Source organism: Sceloporus occidentalis, unplaced genomic scaffold, assembly GCF_023333645.1.
Source record: "Sceloporus occidentalis isolate IW3139 unplaced genomic scaffold, rSceOcc1.0.p SCAF_2, whole genome shotgun sequence".
Lineage (NCBI taxonomy): Eukaryota > Metazoa > Chordata > Lepidosauria > Squamata > Phrynosomatidae > Sceloporus > Sceloporus occidentalis.
The window spans coordinates 77,650,265-77,668,237 of NW_028316982.1; the positions used below are offsets into that span (position 1 = coordinate 77,650,265).

The window sequence follows — 17,973 nt, forward strand, 5'->3', positions numbered from 1 at the left end:
CAGGGCTGTCTTGGCAAGGTTTGTACATTGGGAGGGTTGCCTTTACCTCCCTCTTGAGGCTGAGAGAGTGTGACAAATCCCAGGATTCCATACCATTGAGCTATGGCAGTTAAAGTGGTGTCAATCTGGATTATTTCTGTAGTGCAGATGCAGCCTTGTTCATATTTTTAGTGAAAGATTCTTATTTGTTTTGTGAGCTTCTTTAGATTCAGTTTGTAGAAAAGCACTACATCAATTAAAATTTAATGACATTACAATTTCTTTTATACATGTATATTTGTAAGTTTTGGATTTCAAAACATAATTTATCTGAATTGTATATTTTGGTCCCTAGTCACTTCTACTCATTATCAATGAAAGTGCGCATTTGGGGGGATAATTTACTTTTTTTTTAACCATGAACACATTTACTGCAAATAGCTCTATGGAAAGCCAATTCAGATAAATATAAACACTATACTGAGCTTCAAGCCAGTTTCCCAAAACTGCAAATGTGCTGCGTTTTACCATGAAAAACAATGTACCAATATTTACAATGGAAGACACAGCCAGATCCATCAGCTCAAACTTTTAAACAGATCAGTGAAGCAGAAATAGCAAATATAATGAACAGTTTCAACCATATATGTTTTAGTTTGTACAGAGAATAACTGTCCAATATCAAATTAAAATTTACAGGACAAGCATTGTTCCATCATTGGTTTTTCTGTACTATACAGCAGCATAAAACGAGTGGCTGGAAGGTTTCCCACGTAGTGATATGTTTTACATAGTTGGAAAATGATCTTCCAGCACAATATTGAATAAGTTAGTTGCTGTAAACGAAGACAAAAAAGATTGCATATTTATAATGCTGTACCTGTTAAATATTTGTACCAGTAGAGTTGAGGTTACCCATTTGCTTATTTATTTAGCATTTGTAAAATCAGTGCTGTCTATTGTACCATGGCAGCCTCAGGATCTAATGTGTAAAGAATCTAATTATTTGTTAAACCTTTATCACCCAAATTTCATTCTCTTTAAATAAAAACATGTAAACCATTTTTTATTTAAAAAAAGGCTGTACATATTGCATTGTTAATTTACAGAGTCCAAACAAAACGTACATGGCAAGACAGTATGGTGGTCTAGAAAAGTGGTCATGTTTTTAAGTTAAAATCTGTTTAGCAGCAACTAGTTAACTGTACTCTTGAAAACCTTGCTTTTCTAGATTCAGAAACTCATCTGTGCTTTTAAACTCTGCAACATATGTGTGTATATATGTGTGTGTGTGTGTGTGTGTGTGTGTAGGTGTGTGTGTATCTATTTATCTATCTATAGACTCTGCTAGAACATGGCCACATAGCCCGAAAAACCCACAAAAAACTGAATGCCAGCCATGAAAGCCTTCGACTTTACATATAAAATACTTTTATTTTCTCAACATACATTGAAAAATGCATTATTTCTGAGACCAAAAGCTGCAAAATTTGGATTGACTCAAAAAACTTTGAAAAGATAAGCCTTTAAAACAAACAGTGCCCTGAAAACATTTGTATTGCAGTAGCATAATGTGCACAGGATTCACTAAGGTGCTCTTCAGTTCTGAACCTGTGAGAGCAGAATCTCTCTTACTTTCTACAACCAAACTGTGAAATAGTTGAAACGTTACTAAAGGAACAATATTTCTCTCACAGAGTTGTTTTTCACAGATACAGCATCCATTCATCAGAAGTAGACCGGTTAATGTACACAAATGCATAAGCATGTCTACCTTGAGATAAAGACACCACTTTGGGGCAGTTTAATGGAGACAGTAAAGCACTTACTCAGCTCAACAGGTATTAGGCAAATTATGGTTTTCCGAAAAGCCCCCATTTCCAAACTTTCCATTTCCTTTCCCCACTTCACACAGAGTGTGAAGGGCAAATCTTCATTGCTAATCAGATTTGATTCACAAAGGTACAAGTTCTTCCCTCCCTCAACTCATTAATACTGCACAGATGGAAACAAACTGTGACAGAGTCATCCTCAACTTTTGATTTAATGAATGGATAACATATTGAAAGAACAGTGACAGAACAGAAATGTAAGGATAAATTTTCATATGAAAATATCTTTGTGGTAAGAGAAAAAAACATACTTTATATATTACAACATCATTAACTGAGGGAAGAAACCCCAAACCCTTTCTCTATTAAAATAAATATTAAATTCTTAAACAGGAAAGCTGAGCAAATTTCCATTCTGCCATTCTCTTGGCAATTCAGCATCAGGAAACTGGTCAGCAGATATCCTCTTAACAGAACCTTGCGATTCCTGCATGAAAATTGGAAAAAATAATAGTCAGAGATTGAGACCTGCTGTGGACATATAGAACATATAATGTAAGCTTTAACATGTTTAAATACAGGCAAAATAAAAGAGCCAGCATAGAGACAAAGTAATTCTATAGTTAGGTTTACATGTGAAGTAACTTACATTCAGAATGGCTTCACATAATTTCTATGTTTCTGTAACATGTGGAATCATGGGTTGTGAAATTTCAAAAGTCCGCACAATATTCTGGTAGGAAAGAAGGACTGACTTTCAGTTTATTTGTTTAACCCATCAACTTGAATATAAAAGTATGAATTAACAATAACATTGTCTTTTTCTCCATCATGAGCTAAATTAAAATATGCTAGATTATAGATTATCTAGTTAAGAGTCTGTATTTTAGAATACAGAATCCATCAGTTTATTTACTAAATTTTATCAATAATCAGGGTGAGGGTCTGCAGTGCAAACATTCACCAAACAATGTTGTGAACCACTGTTCGCTGCAAGTAACTGTTAATACTTTTTCTTTATCAGCAGTTTCATTTTACACCTCCCTGCCCCACAATATCAAACAGTGCATTGACCTAAAATCAAACATGGTGCTGTGATGTCCAAACATTACAATCTCCTTCCTCTCCCACAACCACTCCCATGAAGACTCTGGAGTTCTGGATAGTTTTACAGTCTTCCAAAGAAGGTTTTGGTGGTGTGAACGTTTTCATGTTCAGTGGCTATGCTTCTTTTCTTCAACAATACGAAAGGTTTCAGTACAGCAAATAGCAGAAATTGAACTAGCTGTAAGTGATCCAGGCTTAGGAGTTAGTTGCTGTGTAAGCTGGAAGGAAGCATATCTTACACAGAGCTGGAATTAAAGGGGTAACTGAATCAGAAGTGGGGAAGAGAGAGCAGAGAAAAAAAGGAATGAAAGAAAGAAATAGTGTGAAGTGTGATCTGTAGGAGAAATGTTTTGGGGGAAAGCCCTGTCGATAGGCCTCTGAAAAGAACTGCTTGCCTGCAACCTGAGAAAGTAACAAGAAAAGATTCTGCTATTCCATTAGCACAAAGTCCAACACTAGATTTTGCCCACTGGTCCTACTTACGTTGTACTGCATATGCTTACAGTACAAAGTGAGTATGTAGGTTTTAAGGAGCAATGGAGTAGACAACTATTCAATTTTCCTCCAAGCAGCACATCCAGAAATTTGCCTTTGAAGACCAAAATAATTTAAATGTTCAATGTACAATATGACTCTCCTGAAAATACATGAGGCATTTTAAGGAATAGAACAGTATTGTTATCCTACCTGCCATTCTTCATAGCTCATTGATATGACTGCTTGTTTCCTTGGTAGAGTGTCCTGGTCATTTTCCTCTCCATCTGGATTTAAAGGTTCTACCAAAATAATGAGTAACATGTTTAAACATGGAAAAACCAGTATCCCAAAGCAATAAAACACAACTGTATGCAAAGTGAGTCCATTTTAACGCAATATTCTTAAATTAGTGTTACCTATTATAGGAAGCTTGTCCTGATCCAGCTTTATTCCTGCCAATCCATCCTATAAGAAATATTGTTTATTATTATTATTAACCTTTATTTATAAAGCGCTGTAAATTTATACAGCGCTGTACATAAATTTTTTAGTCAGACGGTTCCCTGCCCTCAGGCTTACAATCTAAAAGACAAGACACAAAAGGAGAAGGGAGTGGTGGTGGGGAATAGGATCAGGTCCAGCAGATCTTCTCCACCTCCGAGGCCTGGACCAAGGCAGATGGACTGGAGGAAGGGCTTGGCTTCTTGATGGATGGTTAAAAGGAGGCTTCCTGGGTCAGAGAGGGGCTCACCTCTGGGAATGCTTCTCTAGACAATATAGTCTTTAATTCAGTTTTGAAACTGGGTAGAGAAGTGATGAGGTGTGCATGTGGGGGAAGAAGGTTCCAGGAGTAAGGGGCAGCAAGCGAGAAGGGACGAATTCGGGAGGGGGCAGTGGTAGTCCTACACTGTGACAGGAGACCCTGACTACCAGAGCGGAGGGTGCGAGTAGGAATGTAAGGAGAAAGAAGGTCAAATAAGTAAGGAGGGGCCAACCCATGGAGGGCTTTGAAAGTCAGTAACAAAAGTTTGTACCGGATGCGGAAGGGGAGCCAATGAAGGGAGGATAAAAGAGGAGAAACATGGTCAAAGCGGCGAGCGGATGTGACAATACGGGCAGCTGAATACTGGACAGAGATTAAAGGATGGAGGTGTGAAAGAGGAAGCCCTGTTAGAAATGAAATACACTTCATTTATGCCAAGGTTGCAAAAACAATTAAGCTATATTCAAATTACCACAAGAATCTTAAATGTGGCACTCACAGTTCAGAAGTATTGAGTAGGAATTATTACCCAGTACAATTATGTGCTGTTCTCATCCATCCTCCATCCTCCCTCCCAACAGGGAAGAAATGGACACTTTCTGCTTCCAATTTTAAACCACCTACAGTTCCCCAGAATGTCCATATTCTGGAGTTGTGGTTAGCAAGAACCAACCAGAAATATCTATATAGTAGGTTTAAGAATTAGCCCATGGTCTTCAGGTTTCTCAAATCTTGGTTTTACAGCCCACTTGATGACTGGGAAAAGTGCAAATTCAAAAGTTCAAGCTTAAAAATGCAAACAGGATTCGGTGTTCAGATGTGTTGGCCTTCCTCTCACAATAGACAGGTTGCACACACTTCCTCTCACAACAGACAGCTTTGAAATGCATGTAATCATCACCAATGCAACTTAAACCTAAGCAGGTAATATTACTAAACTTATTTTGTCAGCCCTGATTCAAGCCAAGTTTATAAAATAATAATAATAATAAAGTTTATTTCTATTCCACTTTTCCAATTTGATCAATGGCACCCTGTTAACTAGCTATCTAGAACTGACAGAGAGGTATACAGCGCGCCCGCGCCATACGCGGCCTTGAGCATATGCGCTCAAGCCGCGGGGCGCGCATGGGGCGGAAGGGGCGGCACATCCCATTCAATTGAATGGGCGCCCGCGCCCGTTGCGCCCTGCGCACACCCGCGCCACCACGCCCGAGCCCCATTGTTTCCAATGGGGATCGAGCATAGGCGGAATTCGCCTTACGCGGAGGGATCCGCAACGGATCCCCCGCGTAAGGCGAGGATGGACTGTACATGAAACTTTGTAAATCAAAGGAGACAGTAGCCAATATACATGGCCAGTTTTTGTTTAACAGTGCATCTTCTATTTCCATTTTTAACATACAGAAGTCTAAAAACATTCTATATTTTGGGTTATTAATGGCTTACCACATATACCAAAAGTTGAAAGCTATGATTTCATAAATTATGTTAATTTTGCAAACTGTTAATTGCAGGTAAATAACATAAGAACTGACGTTCTAGCAGTGGGTTTTTCTTTCGTAATTCTCAATTAGAGAAAATTAATAATAACAATCTTATCCCATGCTAGCAAAAATTTGTTTGCTAACTGTCAAATACCAAGGATTCTAAATATTTCTCCTTACCCGTATCAGAAACGACACGTGAAACATGTTTTCCACAGTTCGTGCAAAAGAATTTGGATCAGTCACAAACTCAAGGAAGGATATTGGAGTATTAGCTATAAAAATAAGAATGACAGAAGCATTTTGTTGCTGATAATCTCTCTCTTTCCTTTCTTGTTTTTTCTTAAAACAATTATACAGCAATTATGAACTTTGCACATTCAGAAAAGATCTTGGTCCAATCCACAATTAGCTTCTTTCCACTGTCCAGTTTCCTAGGAGGGTTGAGTCAATATGAGAGGGAAGAAGAAACCCCTCCCTCACCATGCCCTCTCCGCCCCCAGGCTGCACCACTACATTTCAGCATCCGAAAAGTGACATTGTGTTATTTCTGGCCACCATTCTGACTGATTTTCAGCCAACTGCATTGGCCTAGTTTTCAGGCCAAAAGATCACAGAAAAATTAGCATGAAAAGAATTTAATTTTAAGAGTTAGAGGACCTTTGGAGGTCATGAAGTGGACTTAAGGGACTGCAAATTTGGGACCCAAGGGCTGTATATGGGCTATAGATGAATGGGCTTTTCCAGCAGAAAGAAACTAGAAAATGTAGCAGTTTAAAAGAACTGAAGGAATGAACACTGAGAATATGCCTAAAGCAGTTTTTCATACATATGGTACCCCTCTATGGGAGGGTGGGCTTTGGATGTGGCTAGACTGAAACTTCTCATCATTGACTATCTTGACTCAGCTGGTCTGACAACTTCTGGAGAGGAGTACACCTTACTCCTTTGCCCTATAGCTACAGTTGGACCCCTCTACTGATAAAACTGCACCATGAAAACTTGGGCTCATCATCAAATCTAAACGTGTCCAAATCACATTACTGTATTTAAAAAGACACTGAACAAATTACTTTATTCTCCCATGATTTATCACATTTTGGGACTTTCCCCCCCAAAAAAACTGTTTATATTTCTAATAATCCCCCTTTATACTGACTGCAGTAGGAAAGAAGGAAGATGACATTTTCCCATGACAATTAAAAAAATAACCTTAAAGAAGTGCTAACAGGATTCACATTATACTTGAAATGCTTACGATCTTCTCTGTGATAAGCCTGCAAGAATGCCAAGATCCTTTCTACTTCTTTTTCTGTTGCTTCTTGATGAGATTCTTCCATTTTCTTCAACTAAAATATTCAACAAGTTGACAGGCTATCATATGTTACTCCATTATACAGTGATCAGCATTCTTCCCTTCCCCCACAATATTATCAGCTTGCATCAAGGACAGTGGTTTTGTAGCCCTCATTAAAGTCAGCATTATTTTGTGTATTCAAACTCAAAAGCAGATATCTATCACACAGTATAATTTAATATTTTTAAATAATACCATTAAAAATATATATTCTTTGAAACTTAAGTACACAAAGGTGTTTTTTCCAGGTGCAATTATCCAATTGTTAGAGAGAAGGGAGAGGAATGTTTGAAAGTAAGAAGTTTTGCTACTAATATAAAAGAAATCTATCATTAAGCTCTGTCTTAGAAAGACCAATATGAAGAGTAAATTTTCAGTGCTGACTTCACATGGTTTATGCATACTTATTACAAACTGTAATTTCAATGCATGTTATTTTTGCTACAGGAATATAATGCTGCCATCATAGCAAATAATAATATTCTCTCTATATATACACACACACACATATATATCTTACTCCAGTAGGAAAGATGTAAAACAGAATCAATCTTCTGCCCTGGGTCACACCTATGCAAAAGTTATCTCATAATCTTCTCTTGTGGGTTTATTCTTGAGTTTACTCAGTTCTTATACTTCAAGATTCCATCCAAAAATATTTAAACTGCAAAATAGCAACCTTATGTTTCATATATGCACGCACCTGTGCAGGCATTGCGCTCCCTTCTTCTGGCCCTGCCTTTTTCCGTTGTCTCTCAATTCGTGGTTTCTCAACAGGAGGATCAGCAGTGAAAGATCCTAACCTAAACCAAGTAAAATATAACTTTATCATGTTACATGTCAAATTGTGCTCCATGTAGAGATGAAACTTTAAAGAGAGCAAGAAGGGCTAGAAGTGTGTGTGTGTGTGTGTGCCACTCATCACTAGAACTTTACAAAATTATGCTGGATTCTGAATAATGAAGTGTTTTGTCAACTCCATACAAAATTGACTCCTTTGCAATTAGGCACCTTAATTGTGTTACCTGCAGAGAGTGTTAAAGTTCTATAAAGGTATACGCTAACAAAGCCTCAATCCAGGTACTTTGAACTGCAGATTTTACAATATGCTCCATGGCCTTAACAGAAATAGGGAACTGGTGGTCTTCCATATACTGCTGAAGTCTGACTCCAATCAGCACCAACCAGTACAGCCAAAAGTGGTTAAAATGATGGGAACTGGAGATCAGCAAGCTCAAGAAGATCAAAGGTTCCCTGCCACATCTTTAAGTGCTACTACCTAGAAGAAACACATTAAGTCTCATATCTTTCATAGTACAGTTAAAGGAAAGCAGTGTGACAATTAAGTGTAAGGGTCACTTCCTTTCAATGGCCTACTCTGGAAAGGAGGTCTTCTTTCCACAGAAGTACAATTCAGGGATAAAAGCAGTTCTAGCTCAGGATAAACTGGGATGAGGAAGGACAAAGGAAATATGCTCTGATGGTGGTAACACTAGCTTCAGTAAGGGCTGAAACAGACTGCAGAAATAATCCATTTTGAGACCACTTTAATTGCTCTGTCTTAGTGCTAGGGAATTTTGGGAATTATAGTTTCTTGTAGTACCAAGACACTCTAACAGAGAAGGCTAAATGTCTCACAAAACTACAGTTCCCAGAATTCACTAGCATTGAGGCAGGGCACTTAAAGTGGTCTCAAGCTGGTATTTCTGCAGTCTGTTTTCATCCTAAATGATTATTTTTGTAGTCCTGTCTTTAAAACACAATGTGTTGCTCAATTCCAACATCAGTTCAGCTCTAGAACAGTCTCTGTGAAATGTGTCAGGGAGGACTAATTGAATGAAAGCCTCAGATCAACTTACATGAAGTGGAAAGTCGGTGCTCTTCTGAAGTACATTTTTGCTTCCTCACCAAGTTTATACCAAGCATTCTTAGGTAAAAATCCGCTAGAACTCTGGTCGTCTTCACTATCACTTTCTTCCCTCTCTAGGCGATTTATGCCCATAAATGATAACTGTAAAGAGAATATATTGTGCTATCAGAGCCCATTTGTACAAAAATTCACATTACCAAGAAATAAAAATCTACTTTCTAAAAAAAGTACATGAAGGTAACATCAAGTAAATGCATGACATAGTGTAAAGGATGTCTTATTACAGGTAACAGAACTATCAAGGAAAAGCTGAAGAAACTGATCACTTAAACAGAATTTCATGTTGAGGTACAATGTATTAACATATAGAGGCCAAAACACACTGCAGAAATAATCCAGTTGGAGACCACTTTAACTGCCCTGGCTCAGTGCCAACGATTCTGGAAACTGTAGTTTTGTGAAACATTTAGCCTTCTCTATCAGAGAGTTCTGGTGCTATAGTTCTCAGGATTCCCTAGCACTGAGCCAGGGCAGTTAAAGCAGTCTCCAACTGGATTATTTCTGCACTGTGTTTTGGCCCTAGGGTGGCAAGTCTCAGCTGTACTGCTGATTGGCCACTGACTGAAGGGGGCAAAGCAGTGGATCAGAGCATCCCACAGCCTGGGAGAGGTGCACTGTTTTTACATTCTTAAATCAAAAAAGTACTGTCAAATTAAATGTTGAAATGTTCCAAATGTTGAAATGTTGTAATTATTAAAATGAATTGTCTGAGTTACTATGAGCATAAGCTTACACTCTTAATGGAATGACCCAAACCACTGTTGTATCTGTAATGATGTGACCTGCACTTTGTTTTCATGCATCTGTAAGTGACATAAAACAGACTGCATCATACTTTTTATTTGACCACACCACATCCAAAGAACTGGACTGGGGGGAACCAACTGCTTCTGTCTTTTGCATAAAAAGAGGAGTAAAGCAGCTTTATAGCACAAGATTCAAGTTATCTTTACTTCTGAAGAAAAACAGATTGGCTACTGTGTGCATCCAGAAGGCAGAGAAACACAAAAACAAATCAGAACAGCTAACATGGAAGCGTTGTTCAATTCTATCAACACAATGGCCACCCTCCACACCTTAACAGTGTGGTCTACATAGCCTTATGTGGTTTTTATTTTTGGTGGTGGTGGCGGGGGGGGGGGGGGGCTATAAGGAGCACAAAGTTACAAATGAGAAAGTGAATTTAGCAAATTAACCCTGCAGTAGAAAAAGGTTTACAAATGTATCAGAAAATTGATTGATGCACCAAGGTAATTCTGGAATGTAACACACCAATACAAACAATTCAAACCGTTACATGCTTGATCAGAGCTCAGCAGCATTCCTTTCTTTGACCATAGCTCCCACAATCTCACATTCTAGCTGGGGAATTTTGAGAGCTGTAGCTCAAGAAAGTATTTTTTCCAAGTTTTGTTTTGAATCTAGAATATGAGGTTTGCAGCCATGGGCTAAATCCAATTTCTAGTCCCAACTAAATGAATCAACAGTTTAATGTTTAGATGAAGCTTAGATAGGTTCCACTGATTTAACAGGTCTCCTCTAGTTGGGACTAGCAATTTGACCTAGCCCTGGACCTGATATTACAGATGACAATATTTATGGCCTTGAGTAGAAATGATTTTAAAATGTGCTTCACTGCAACAACAAAGTTATTTGGTTTTACGTTTTCTTGTCTATATGATGAAACAGCAGTTTCCAACCTGTGTTCTGAGGGGGCCTTAGGGCTCCATGTGCACTTCCCAGGTGCTTTGCGGCCGCTCCAGGAAAATGAATGAAATTAAATAAAGAACAAAAAGTAACACTACACCTAAAAACCGAAACATGTAAGACTTAGGGTAGGCCTCTTAGGGGCTCCGCCATAGAAATTAATTCTAAAAAGGGCCCCACAAGTCAAAAAGGTTGGGAACTCCTGTGATAAAGAAATTGCTAATATGCATAGAAAGAACGACTAAATATGCTGCTGATTACCAAAAGAGAAAGGAATTTATATAACGAATTATTATACTATAATAATTCTCAAACACAGAATGCTACATTACTGCTAGTAATAATGCAAACTTACTAAATCTTCAGCAAATGCAGTTGGATCAAATTCTGTCAAATCCGACTGCAACTGGTTTGCTTTTTCCATTCCTAGAGTTGATGCCAATACTAGCAACTGAGCATCCAAAGCAGCCTCCCTTGCCTGGGACACTGTTAAGGAAAAAGAAAGCTAGTTTGCTAACATTAGTAGCCGTTGAAACACAAGAATGTTTAAATTATGATTACTACCTAATTATTGAAGTGTTTGTTGCTCCCAGTTCTGAAAAGACATCATTAAACATCCACATTTTAAAAGGACTTGCACATGTTGCATAACAGGTGATGAGGTTCTATGACATTATGTTCCATCAGGAGTTATTAGAGCTTTTCCCCAAAAAAGATACTGGATTATCGTCAAAAGAATTTTACTTAACTGACACTGAGAGATACAGTCTGCTGTACAAACTTCTGTGATTTGGCAGGTCTGTTTAGGTTATAATTCATCTGTTAAACTACATGAATGACAAACTGTTCTGATTTAATATCTCAGACCAGTTCTATTATTTTGTTAATATATGCAATCTATTTTTACACACACACACACACACACACACACAAACTGTATGTATGCATGCATACGGTATATACCTACAAACACACAATGGGCCCTCTGTTTAACTTCACATCTGGGGGGCTCTGAAGATGCCAAAAACATGGTCAATTGCATCCCATATTATTCAATGGCAGGGACATATTTAATGGAATACCCATTCACACCACCACCACTGAATAATATGGGGCATGACGATATGTGGGTGCTCAGATCTCAAGCCCGCCGAGGGCCCACTATCTTCCATCCATCTAAAGCAAATTCTATTTAACACTTTAAAAACAATGTATTTCTCTCCTCAAAGCCCCAAAGCTTGTTTTAAAGGATAATCCCCATTTCAGGGAGCTCTGAAGAGTCTGACAGCCTCAACTGGCATCGGGGCAGTGTGGGGGTGTGGTGTCCACATAATGCACACCCCGACTCCGCCCCCATGCCGACATGATGGCACATGCCCCACCATACAGCCGGCGGCATCACTGAGCTCCTCTGGCACTGCGTCCAGATGACGCAGTCCCCTTTCTTCGGCACAAAAAGGGCCCTCTTTATGCGGCTCCTTTTTGTATCACTGAAAGTCCAGATTGGGGCTGCAGCCCCTTAGGGACAGTGTGTTCAGTCCTTGAGTCTCTATACTATGAAGACAAAAACATTTTCAATTATAGCAGCAGAGAAGTAGGGGGCATGTGAAATCCAAGGCAGGATAAACCCGAATTGACTAACCCCAGCTACAAAGGTTGCTGCAGAAGCTGCGTATAAGAATGTCTGTCATGCCTGAAAGATCTGGTTCTTTCCAACCCCTCTGGCCAAGGTCAACTAGTCTAGGAAGACCCTGACCGACTCCAGCTACAAATGCAGCTGCTAGTAAGTTTTCTACAGAACTTGCCAACAACATAACTATTCTGGGGAGGAGTTTCCATTTTAATGGGTCAAAGACTGCTACTTTTAAACAAACATACATGTATAATTATTACCATATGAGCCATTGGTCTATGTGGTATGTTTTCAGTGTTCAATTTTGCATATTGTTTCTTCTGCTTGAAACTGGCTTGGACACTGAATATGTACAGGTGGTATACAATAATAACTGACATCTGTAAACCAAAGAGCAAAGGATGATGGCAGCATGAGCTACCATGTCATGAACTTTGACATTCTGCTGTTTCACAGCTTACAGTTACTGGTCTAATAGCCGTCAGTCTGTGGAAATTACTCCAGAGGCATCCTGTTTCCTAGTACAGCTAAGCAACATGTGTATTAGTGACATCTCTACTGAATAGGGCAAACGTGAGAACAGAGAATGAGAGAAAGGCTACAACTCTGTTTCAGAAAAAGAAACTGAATTTCAAATGTCTCTTCCCTGAAAATGTGAAGGCTGGAAGAAGGAAAAGAATTGTCCTTACTTTGTGCAAGACATCGATTTTCTACTTTTGAGGAATACAGAATATCGGTATTCAATAGGCTATATTTGTAACAGACTAGGATCTTATTACCTCCACCAAACAGTTTATTGCCATCTTCCACGATTTCTATCAATTTCTCATTTTCGGAGCTTAACATCGCATCACGATTATCTAAAGAAAAGTAATAAACAGGTAATATATATCTTTATATAGATAGATATAAATCCCCCAAATTATATAACCAGGTAAATCAATTTAAAAAATAATGAATGCAAGAATCATAGACCTCATATATAAAGAACTACCAAGTTCCACCCACAACAATAGATTTAAATGTAGTACAATGGCATCCATATTTAAAACATATGTACTAATATTTTCTTCATCCAAAGATGAAGCCCTTTAAGTAATTCTGAATAAAAATAATGAAAAATCAAGGTGATAACAATATCTATTTGTGCATGGCTAAATCTTTGCTAAAAAACTGTATCTCCCAGAATAAAACAAAATAAATGGGAAACAAAACATCAGGGAGACACTGTGTAAACACATGAGTAAACATAAATTTAAAAGGTACTCTGCTTTTTACATTTCATAAGAATATAGAACTGAGAGCATAAGAGAAACAAACAGAAAAAGGTTGATATTTAACTGATATTGTTTATTCTAGCAAGTAGAAATACATACAGTAGGCCAGCAAATAAAGAATAATCTTATGAAAAGATAAAAATAAAGGATGTAAATACAAGCAAGGAGGCATGCCAAATAGCCAGCATGAAATCAAAGCAAGAAAAACTGGAAACAGAAGAGCGGATCCATTAGAGAAGACATTATGTCTAGATGCATGCAGCCTCTTTCGGGTACTCTGCCACACCCATTAAAATTAAGCAACAACGAAACAATAACTTCCACGTCCAATGTATTGAAAAGTGGTAGTTCTGCTCCGGACTTTCCCTCTCTCTGCTCTCTCTGAAGCATTTTTTGTGCTGGGAATAAAGAGGTCAAGATCGTCCGATTCATGGTGTTCACCATATCCAGTTGTGAGAGTTGGACAGTGGAGAAAGCAGAGGGCTATAAGATGAATGGACTCTATTAGGAAGAACATGGATATGAGTTTGCAAGAAATGAACAAAGCAGTGGACAAGGGGGCTTTGAGAAGTCCAGTCCATAGTATCGCCATGTGTCAAAATCAACTCAATGGTGGTTAACAACAACAACAAGCAGCTCCCGTGGCACAAAAATTGTCCACAAAAGAAATACATAAAGTAACAGTTCCTTATATAGGATCAAACATTGATCAGAGACTGCAGCCAGGAAATCAGGAGTCCAAGAATGGAAAGGGCAGCTATGAAGGACCTAGAAAAGATGGAAAAGTGTAAAGATATACAACTGAGCACTGGACTTAGAATAGTCCAAGCCATTGTATTCCCTATTACCACGTATATGTGATACATGTGAGAGCTGGGGGGGAGAGATGATAAGAAGAAAATCTATTTGCTTGAGATGTGGTGCTGGAGAAGAGTGCTGAGGATCCCTGGCACAGCCAAAGAGACAAACAAGTTGGTCCTTGAACAGATCAAGACTAAAATACCCCTAGAAACCAAGATGATTAAACCGAGGTTATCGTACTTTGGCCACATAATGAGAAGACATGTTTTTAATACTATTATTATTTAATTCTGTTTTAGTACTGGGTATGGGGGGGGGGGGGGCGGTAGGTCTAGGGTTTGATTTTTAACTCTATTGTAATTGATGTATTTTATTGTTGTAACCCGCCTGGATTCTTTGTGATTGGGCGGGCTATAAATAAATCTTTATTATTATTATTATTATTATTATTAGACACATCTCGTTAGAAAAAACAATAATGCAGGGGAAGATGGAGGGAAGAAGGAAGAGAGAAAGATTCCAAAGGGGAAAGATAGGCAACTGAGCACTAGAGTCCAAGCCATAGTATTTCCCATCACCATTAGCCAGATGTGAAAGCTGGACAGCTAATAAAGAAGATGGGAAGAAAATCCATTCATTGGAGACGTGGAGAAGAGTGCTGAGGATCCCATGGACAGCCAAAAGGACAAACCAATGGGTCCTAGAGCAGATCAAGCCGGAAATCTCCCTGGAAGCCAAGATGATCAAACAGAAGCTCTCAGACATCCTGAGAAGGCACGACTTGCTGGAAAATTCAATACCAGGAAAGGTAGAAGGTGGAAGAAAGAGAAGTAGATCTCCAAGTGTAAAGAAATACAACCGTGCTCTAGGGTCGGAGTAGCCCAAGCCATTGTATTCCCTATTGCTATGTCCAAATGCGAGAGACGGACAGGAGGGGGAAAGGGGATAACAAGACGGTCAATTCATTGGAGATGTGATGCTGGGGAAGAAGGCTGAGGATCCCATGGACAGTGAAAGAGACAAACCAATGGGTCCCAGAGCAGATCAAGCCAGAGATCTCCCTGGGAGCTGGCCTCGTTTACTGCAGGGCAATCCTACAATGCTGCTGCTCCACTTCCACTGCATCTTGGGGTTTGAGTGTTGGGACCCTGGCATTTCACGGAGGATACCAATATCAGCACATATTTTCCCCATCACAAGTGTGTTTATTTCTTTATTTCTTTAAATTTATCTGTATCCCGCCTTCCTCCCAAGTTGGGACCCAAGAAGGCGGCTTACAACATATATGAGCATAAACTGTATGAAAACATATTAAGAAGTGCTAAACAGAGGAGAGCCCGGAAAACCCCTCGTGTGTCGTTTCCACTGGGCCCCACAACAAACGCCAACTCCCAGAATTCCATAGCCTTGAGCCAGACATTTAAAGCGGTGCTAAACCGGGTTATTTCTCCCGTGCGGACGCAGCCTTAGAGCCCCTATGGGAGGTCCTGGAGGGGCACCTACGCTGCACGAGGGAGATCAGCTCCCGGTACTGGTGGCGGAGGAGGCGCCGCGTGGTCTGGTCGCCCTCCTCCCGCCCGAAGCTGGCCCAGCCTGAGGAGCCCGGGCGGCCCTCCTTCTCCTTCTCCCCGTCATCGCTGCCTCCTCCTCGCTCGCTCCTGCCCTCTGCCTCCGAACTCGAACACGATCGGCGCGGCCTCCGCTCCGCCATGGCTCGCCTTTCCCGCCAGCAGCGCCTCCGCCCCACTCTTCCCCTACGACTTCCGGCGCGGCGGAACCAGGCAGACAAGGGCGACGTTGGACGCCGGGGGCCTTATGCGAAGGACGCAAAGGGACTTCCGGTTGAAGTGAAACCAGGCGGCCGAGTGGCTACGCTCTAGGCGAGCGTGCCTCTATGGTAAAGCCTCTGACGTAATTTTTGGAGCCAGGAATACGGAGGCCGGAAAGGGTCAGGAAAAGCTCAATGCAAGCAGCCCCTCCGTATCCGCGGGTCCCAGTATCCACTGCTGGTGACTAAACAAAATCAAAGGTCTGCTTTTGGGAATATATATATATATATATATATATATATGTGTGTGTGTATAATATATACATATACTAAATATATATATATATATACACACACACAAACATAAATCATATATTATATTTATAGACTATATATTATATACTATATATATATATTAGAACAATGTATAGTATGCAATATATAGTATATATAATATATGTGTGTATGTCTGTGTATGTATATATATATATTAAATTATATACCATATATATACTATATATATATATATACACTCTATATATATATATATATATATATATTATCATATAGTACAATATATATAGTATACAATATAGAGTACATATAATATATAGTGTATATATATATATATATATATATTATTATACATATAATATATAGTATATAATACTATATAATTTATAGTATATATATTATATATAATGTGTATATATCTATCTATATATATTATACATACTATATATATATGTTATATATAATGTATAGTGTATATTGTATAGTATATAATATACAGTACAATTTATAATATATATTTTATATATAATGTGTATTATATATAATACATGTATATTGTATATATACAATACGTACAATATACAATCCTCCCTCATGGGGGGGGGGGGGGGACAGATCCCCCATGAATTTGAAATTCGTGTATATTTAAGCCCCTTAGCTTTGAATGGCAGTGTGCTCCTGCCTGCGGCCATGTGCAGCTGTCACAGGCGCATGCACCATTGATTTTAATGGAGGTCATCCCTCTGTGAATAATCAAAACCACAGCTCTCAGGTCCATAAAAATGGAGGGGCGGTTGTATATATGTGTGTACAATAATACATACATCATATTTATATACACACACACACATATTCCAAAAAAACAAATCTTTGATTTTGTTTAAATATGTCTGGTTTTAATTTCTTGTTTAGGGTAAAGAGCAGACCTAACTCTATGTGTCCAGCAGAGGGTGCTGGTGCCTTATGACCATCTGAACATCCTACAACTTGTAGCTCAAAAAGCCTGCTCTGGTTAAACTGCTGGTTATTGTTGTTTGCTTTCAAGTCATTCTGACTTATGACAACACAAAGGTGAACATATTATGGGGTTTTATTGGCAAGATTTGTTCAGAGTGGGTTTGTTTTAGTTTTCCTGTGAGCTTCAGAAACTGACTTGTCCAAAGTGTCCTTAAAATAAGGGGCCCAAAACTGAATGCCATACACCAGATGAGGCCTGACCAGCCCAGAATATAGTGGGACTGTTACTTCCCTTGACTTGGAAAATATGCTTCTATTAATGCAGGCTAAGACAGCATTTGCCTTCTTTGCTGCAGCATCAGACTACTGGCTCGTGTTCATTTTAGAATCAACAATAATCCCAAATTCCTTTTCGATTGTAGTGCTTTTCAAGTATCCCTCATCCTGTACCTGTGCATTTGGTTTTTATGGCCTACATGTAGAATGTTGCATTTGTCTCTGTTGAATTTCATGTTACAGTCATCCCTCAGTGTCTGTGGACTTGCGAATTGCAATTTCAATCATTCGTGGATGGCAAGACTGCACTGTCCCCAATGGCGGCATG

General features: G+C 39.0%; 1 protein-coding gene across 2 annotated transcripts; it reads right to left on the reverse strand.

Moving 5' to 3' along the window:
* Positions 1-1,387: 1,387 nt before the first annotated feature.
* Positions 1,388-16,185, reverse strand: NSMCE4A (NSE4A component of SMC5/6 complex). Of its 2 annotated transcripts, none has more exons than XM_089510069.1 (11): positions 15,854-16,173; positions 13,052-13,132; positions 10,995-11,125; positions 8,862-9,013; positions 7,706-7,805; positions 6,904-6,994; positions 5,826-5,920; positions 3,812-3,860; positions 3,606-3,694; positions 2,461-2,544; positions 1,388-2,298 (listed from the first exon to the last, which is right to left on the reverse strand). In XM_089510069.1, exons 1-10 carry the CDS (start codon positions 16,059-16,061, stop codon positions 2,485-2,487), a joined length of 1,056 nt encoding a protein of 351 aa, XP_089366195.1. In that variant the 5' UTR covers positions 16,062-16,173; the 3' UTR covers positions 1,388-2,298; positions 2,461-2,484. The 2 variants fall into 2 exon arrangements, with proteins under 2 accessions (XP_089366195.1, XP_089366194.1); XM_089510068.1 differs by lacking the exon at positions 1,388-2,298 and adding an exon at positions 2,886-3,163 and having other exon boundaries at positions 15,854-16,185.
* Positions 16,186-17,973: the final 1,788 nt, after the last annotated feature.